The sequence below is a fragment of the Delphinapterus leucas genome, chromosome 14 (assembly GCF_059928025.1).
Source record: "Delphinapterus leucas isolate spDelLeu-1000000601 "Yukka" chromosome 14, BTC_Dleu_Yukka2, whole genome shotgun sequence".
NCBI lineage: Eukaryota > Metazoa > Chordata > Mammalia > Artiodactyla > Monodontidae > Delphinapterus > Delphinapterus leucas.
In genome coordinates this window covers 22269284-22275206 of record NC_143142.1, presented here as the reverse complement: position 1 = coordinate 22275206, position 5923 = coordinate 22269284, and the positions used below count along the sequence as shown (strand labels likewise).

Sequence of the window (5923 nt, the reverse complement as noted above, 5' to 3'; positions counted from 1 at the left end):
GGCCACGGGGGTGGGAGAGGGAGGGACGAACCACAGCTTTCGCGCCCGCAAACCTAGTCCTAATCCTCTCTAAAGAGCACCGGATGTGACGTGTGGGCCAAAATAGCACCGCAGGGGCGGGCGCGGCTGGCGAGCGGATCTTGGTAACAAGTCGGAGTGATTCTCCGGTTGATGCTAGGTTGTTTGGAATGGTTACTCCCGCTGGCTCTAGGGACCGTCTCTGAAGAGTCGGCCTTGGAGGGAAACGGAGGCCGGCGGGAGGGCTGGGGGAAGGGACCGGGGCCTAGAACAACTGCTGACTAATCGGCGGGCGGCGGCGGCGGAGGAGGGGGTGGCCTGCCTACCGGTCGGCCCGGGTCACGCGCCCGAGGGCGAGCAGAATGGGCTCGGGGTGCTCGGGTGTCGGCGGGAAGCTAGAGTACCGACTCCCAGCCAAGGGCTCCACTCAGCCTTCTGGGGGCGGGGGGCGCGCTGCGCTGTGAGTACCCCAGACACGTGGCCCGGTCCGCGGGGGAGGGGGCCAAGGGCGGTGGGCTGGATGGGAGGCCCCGAACGTAGCGCCCGGCCCGAGAGCCCCCCAGTAACGGTCGAGGTTGAGAAGACCCTTTAATCACCTCTCATCCAACATCCTTGTTTTTACAGAAGGGGAAACTGAGGCCCAGGGACTTGGGGTACTTTTCCTAAAGTCACAAAGCTGAGCCCCACCCACAGCCTGGGACACCCCCCCCCACACACACACACTCTCCATCACCCGGAAGAATTGTCCCCGTCCTGTCTTCACATTCTGTCCTCCCGCCTTCCCAGTAAGGTAGGCAGGGCCTGATGCTGCACAGCCCCGTTTTATAGATAAAGAGACTGAGACCTGGGGCGTTCAGATCCCAGTTCTGCTGGTCCATGGGCAAGTCTCTCACTCTTGCCAAAGTACACGGGGTGGGGGGGCGGGATGGTTGTGAAGGTGCAGGAGAAGGCTGGCAGTGGGAGCCTTGGCTCCCCGCAAGGCTTGCACCTGCCTGACTTCTTGGATTCAACCCAGTCTCCCTAGGCAGATGCCCAGGCCCAGCGAAGGGCAGGGCTCACCAAATCCTTCAGCGGGACCTGGAGCAAAGCTAGTGTCTTTCTTTCAGTGAAGACACATAAAGCACGAGCTGTGTGCTAGGAGCACCCTGGGGAACTTGACCATGAGTAGGAGGAGCACCCCTCCTCCCACAGTTCAGACCACCTGCCTAGAGAAAAACAGGCCAAGCGGTGCTCACTGGATAGGGTAGGCTCCAAGATGTGGAGGGACCAGAGGAGGGGAAGGGAACCTTTGAGCTGGGCTTCAGTGGGTGAATAGGAGTTTGCTGTTAGAGAGATGAAGGGAAGGACGTCACAGGCAGAGGAGTTTCCTATATTTTTCCTGCAGGAAACTGCCGGGTGGGTTTTGATGCCAAGGATGCCCATGACAAGGGAACAGATGAAGCAGCCTTCTTGTCTCTGGGATTTTGCTTCCTGCCCTATAAAATCAGCTCAGTGGGAGTCCTGAGACAGACTAGGGTACAGGAGTGAGAGGATTCCAGCAGGGCCTAGAGGACAGGCTGGATGTGAGGAGGGAGAATGGGAGAGAAAGCCTTGCCTCATGGGCAGGAAATTGGCACGTTTGAGGGCTGGAGCAGCTGCTTCCATGTTCAGGCTTCCCCTTGTTGGGGACAGCCAGGATGGCTACAGTTTATCCAGCAGGAGCTGTGGGACTGCCTGAGTCCATTCCTTTTTCTCATTCTATGAGGAATGGATTTTCTTAATCCCCAATTTACAGATGAGGAAGGAGAAGCTCCAGATTTGCCCAGGGAGCGATAACAGCAGGAAGAAGTGGAGTGGATACTGAAACCTTTCTGTGAAAGGGAGGGTAGGGTCAGAGGGGCTGCGGTCGGTTGGGGCTCGAGGAAGGGGACGTCTCTGTCCAGTGTCACTGTGTGCACTCAGGGTGTGAGACTCCTGTTGCCTCTCCTCCAACCCTTCTGCTCCACCCCCTCCCTAATCTTCCTGCCCTTTGGCTGGCCTTACCCCCTCTGTCAAGGGCAGCTCAGGCCACCTGGAGCTCTAAGTCAGTGGAGGGGAGGAGGGAGGGAGGAAGGTAGCTGGTCTGTAGCCTGAGGGAAGAGGGAGGCAGAGGAAAGCTGGAGATGGCCCTGAATTTGCCCTGGGGGGCTGCACAAATCCAAAAAATTTTGCGAGTCCAGGGCTCCCGTTCAACTTCCCATTCCCTGTGCTTCCCACTCCAGGCCCCTTTCCAGGGCCCATCAGGGCTCAGGGACCTTTTGGCCTGGCCTCTTCCCATCCTCACACATCAGTGGGATGGCAAGATGGCTAAACACATGGTTAGGCTCTGAGGTCCTCTATGGCCAAGTTGCTGCACCCGCCTCTCCAGCCTCAGTTATTTCTGTAAAATGGTACTGTTGGTATGGTAGCCGAAAGGAAGTCAGATAAAAGCTGCAATAATAACTTGTTATTGTTTTCCTTTACCCCTAGCACACAGCCCCAAGACCACCTTTGATCACCTTCAGACAAGCTATGCATGCCAGAGGTCCCCCTGGCCTACTGACCCCGGCGCTGCCTCTCGCCTCCTCTGTCCTGATGCTGCTCATGAGCGGCCTGTGGCTGCTGGGAGCTGGCCCCAGCCTTGTCCTGGCCCCAGAGCTGCTGCTGGACCCTTGGCAGGGTGAGGGCCGGCCACGTGGGCCTTGGAGGAGGCAGGAGACTTGCTGTAGGGCCTGAGACCAGTTGGCAAGAGCAGCATGCATCCTGCAGTTGTCAGGCAAGGACAGGACCCAGGGCCCCGGGGAAGGTCAGCCTTGGACGGGAGCATGCCCAGCTCAACTACAGCCAAGAAGGGAGGGCTAAGGACCTGGGCAGAGGGGCCAGCACAGGGGTGGGAGCCTGTAAGTAGGAATTCTTTTCAGACCGCTCCCCTTTTGGGTGGCTTTCCCTTAAAATAAACTAAGACTTTCAGCTAAGCCCAAGCACAGGAAGGAGGTACTAGGGGTTTGAAGAGTGACCCCAGCTGAACACCTGTTTCCCAAGAATGACAGCTTCCATTTACATTTGAGGAACCCAAATGATGCTCACAGAAGTGAAGTGACTTATCCATGGTTGGTTGTTCTTAAGAAGACCTGAGTGTTGGGTCTGGCTTGTTCTACTTAAAGCAGCAGGGGGCCGGTCACAGTGTTTGGAAGCCCTTGGTCCCCACCACCAGTGATTAAACTACTGGCAGTGGGCAGACTTTGGCTCCCGGGGAGGGGGTGCTGGCTTAGTGGGCGGCCCTGGCGGAGGGTGTTTCCCCATCGGGCGTTAGGGCCACTAACCTGGCACATAAGCCCATTCTCTCTCCCAGCGCACCGGCTGCTGACACATGCCCTGGGCCACAAGGCCCTCCCAGGGCTGCTGCTGAGCCTGCTGCTCCTGCCCACCCTGGGCTGGCGGCAGGAGTGCCACCTGGGCACACTGCGGTTCCTGCATGCCTCCACCCTCCTTGCCCTGGCCTCCGGGCTGATGGCTGTGCTGCTGGCAGGCCTCGGGGTGTCCAGTGCAGCCGGGGGCTGTGGATACATGCCTGTCCACCTGGCCATGCTGGCGGGGCAGGGTTACAACCCTAGACGGCCCCGTGGGGCACTGCCACCATGGCTCCTGCCGTGGCTGCTGCTCGCCCTGACACCACTGCTCAGCTCCGAGCCGCCCTTCCTGCAGCTCTTCTGTGGCCTCCTGGCTGGCCTGGCCTGTATCCTTTGCCTGGGCCCAGGGCTCATGTGGACGTGTGGATTCTGTGGCTGGGCCCCCAGGGTGCCTGGGAAGGAATTGGCACAAGGGGTCGGGCCCCCACATTCACACACATCCCAGGAGCGTCTCCAAGTCCTCCTCTCGCCTGGCTCTGGGCTGGGAACTGGGGGCTTGTGGCCATGTAGAGGTACCAATTACAATTTAAAGGAGAGCCTGGGAGCTGAGGGGCCCAAGGAGGCACTTAATCTGGACGTCCCAGTGGAGGTGGGTCTACGCCGAGACCATGCAGAAGGAGGGGTTCAGGTGACGAGAAGTGGAAAAGGAGAGCACGGGCCTGGCAGACAGTACAGAGAGTGTTAAGGACCAGGGTGAGCGTGAGCCTGCGGCTCTCCTGGCATCAAAAGGGGGAACGACCTGCGGCCGGTGGTGCAGGTGTGTTAAACAGGCTTTTGCTCCAAAGGTGCTTAATGCCTGTCGGGGACAACAGTGCAGTCAGAGGGAACAGTGGGTGCAGGCTGACCCAGGAGTCGTTTAGGATTGGGGACACCCGGCTGAATCCTGGAGAGGGGAGCATGTCGCCCTGGCTGGGGCAGGGCCCAGGGGTGGGCCTGGTGTCACAGGCCTGAGCAGGCCAGCAACAGGCCTCAGGGGACAGCGGGCAGGGGGCAGCTGAATGGGGATGAGACAGGTTTTGGGATGAGGCACATCTGGCTCTGCCTCTCATTGGCTGGGTAGCTTCAGGCAGGGGCCCTTTTCCCTCTCTGAGCCTCCACTGCTGACGAGGGTGATGACACCTCCCTGGCAGGGCCACAGTGAGGAGACAGGAGGGAATTCCCATCACACACTTGGCACGGGGCCTGGCATGTGGCGCAGGCTCACCCCTGGCTGAATGTGGTTTTCCTTGACCCGCCGCCCTGCCCTGGGCAGACAGACGCGGCTGGGGCCTTCCGGTGGCTGGAGATCTCTGAGCAGCGGCTGCAGGCACTGCAGGAGGGTGTCCTGTGCAGGGCCCTGGCGGGGTGCTGGCCGCTCCAGCTCCTTCCCACCCCAGGCAGCCTGGCTGAGCTGCCTGTCACCCATCCTGCCGGAGTGAGGTGAGGGTGATGCCGAGGACACTGGCCCTGGTGGTGGAAGCCATGCCGGTGGCTGGCAGTCAGGCCTTCTGCTTCTGCCCCTCCAGGCCGCCCACCCCTGGACCTCCTTACATGGCCTCCCCTAGCCTCTGGCCCCTCAGCGAAGGCTCAGCCCCGCTCCCGCCAGGCCTGGGGCCTATGCAACCGCTCTGGGAGGGCTCCTCAGAGGTGGGACTGGCCTGGTCTGGGCCCAGCTTCCCCCCAGGGACCCCGCTGTGGGCAGCCCTAGACGAGCAGATGCTGCAGAAGGGGATCCAGGCCTCGCTCCTTGAGGGGCCAGTCCAGGGTCCCGAGAGCCCACTCCGGCTGTCTAAGTCCTCCGTCTCCTCCCTGCGGTAAGGTGGGGTAAGTAGGGGTGGGGTCCCCTGGTGTGGGGGCTGGAGGCGGCCCTGACACTCCCTCCCTGTCCCCCCTTCCCATAGGCTGCAGCAACTGGAGCGCATGGGCTTCCCCACGGAGCAGGCGGTGGTGGCCCTGGCAGCCACAGGCCGTGTGGAGGGTGCCGTGTCACTGCTGGTCGGCGGGGAGGTGGGCACCGAGGCGCTGGTGACTCAGGGGAGGGGTGGGCCCACCCACCCTGAGGGTCCTGGGCCCCCCTAGCACAGGCAGGCTCTCAGGTGAGAAGCCTGGCCTGTGGGTGGGAAGTCAGAGCCCAGCCCTGTCTGCTGAGAGTCAGGGTGGGTTCAGAGGCGGCCCCCCAGCATCCTGCCCTGGTACTGTTTAGAATAAAAACCAGTTCACTTTTCAACCTGGACCTCCTTGGAGGCAGCAGTTGTGTCTGACTCTTCTACGTTAGCATCAGGGGGATGAATGAATGAATGAAAGAATGAACGAGCAGTGAATGAACAGCCGACTGCAGGAGAGCAGCTCCCTGATGTCCAGAGACACAGTGTTACCGAGCTTCCGCCTCAGGGTCTTTGTTGGGCTGGACCCTCTGCCAAGGAGCATTTATCATCTGTTTCCCAGCTAATTTCTACCCATCCTCAGGTCTTGGCCTACACGGAGACCTTCCTCCAGGAAGCCTTCCCTGATTCGCCAGG

The 5923-nt window shown here is 60.7% G+C and overlaps 1 protein-coding gene across 3 annotated transcripts; it reads left to right on the top strand.

Moving 5' to 3' along the window:
• The first annotated feature begins 231 nt into the window (after positions 1-231).
• Positions 232-5631, top strand: RHBDD3 (rhomboid domain containing 3). Of its 3 annotated transcripts, none has more exons than XM_022551033.3 (6): positions 232-478; positions 2506-2695; positions 3368-3751; positions 4682-4844; positions 4931-5218; positions 5306-5631. In XM_022551033.3, exons 2-6 carry the CDS (start codon positions 2548-2550, stop codon positions 5481-5483), a joined length of 1161 nt encoding a protein of 386 aa, XP_022406741.1. In that variant the 5' UTR covers positions 232-478; positions 2506-2547; the 3' UTR covers positions 5484-5631. The 3 variants fall into 3 exon arrangements, with proteins under 3 accessions (XP_022406741.1, XP_089750788.1, XP_022406743.1); XM_089894662.1 differs by lacking the exon at positions 232-478 and adding an exon at positions 494-808; XM_022551035.2 differs by lacking the exon at positions 232-478 and adding an exon at positions 494-1261.
• The last annotated feature ends 292 nt before the right edge of the window (positions 5632-5923 follow it).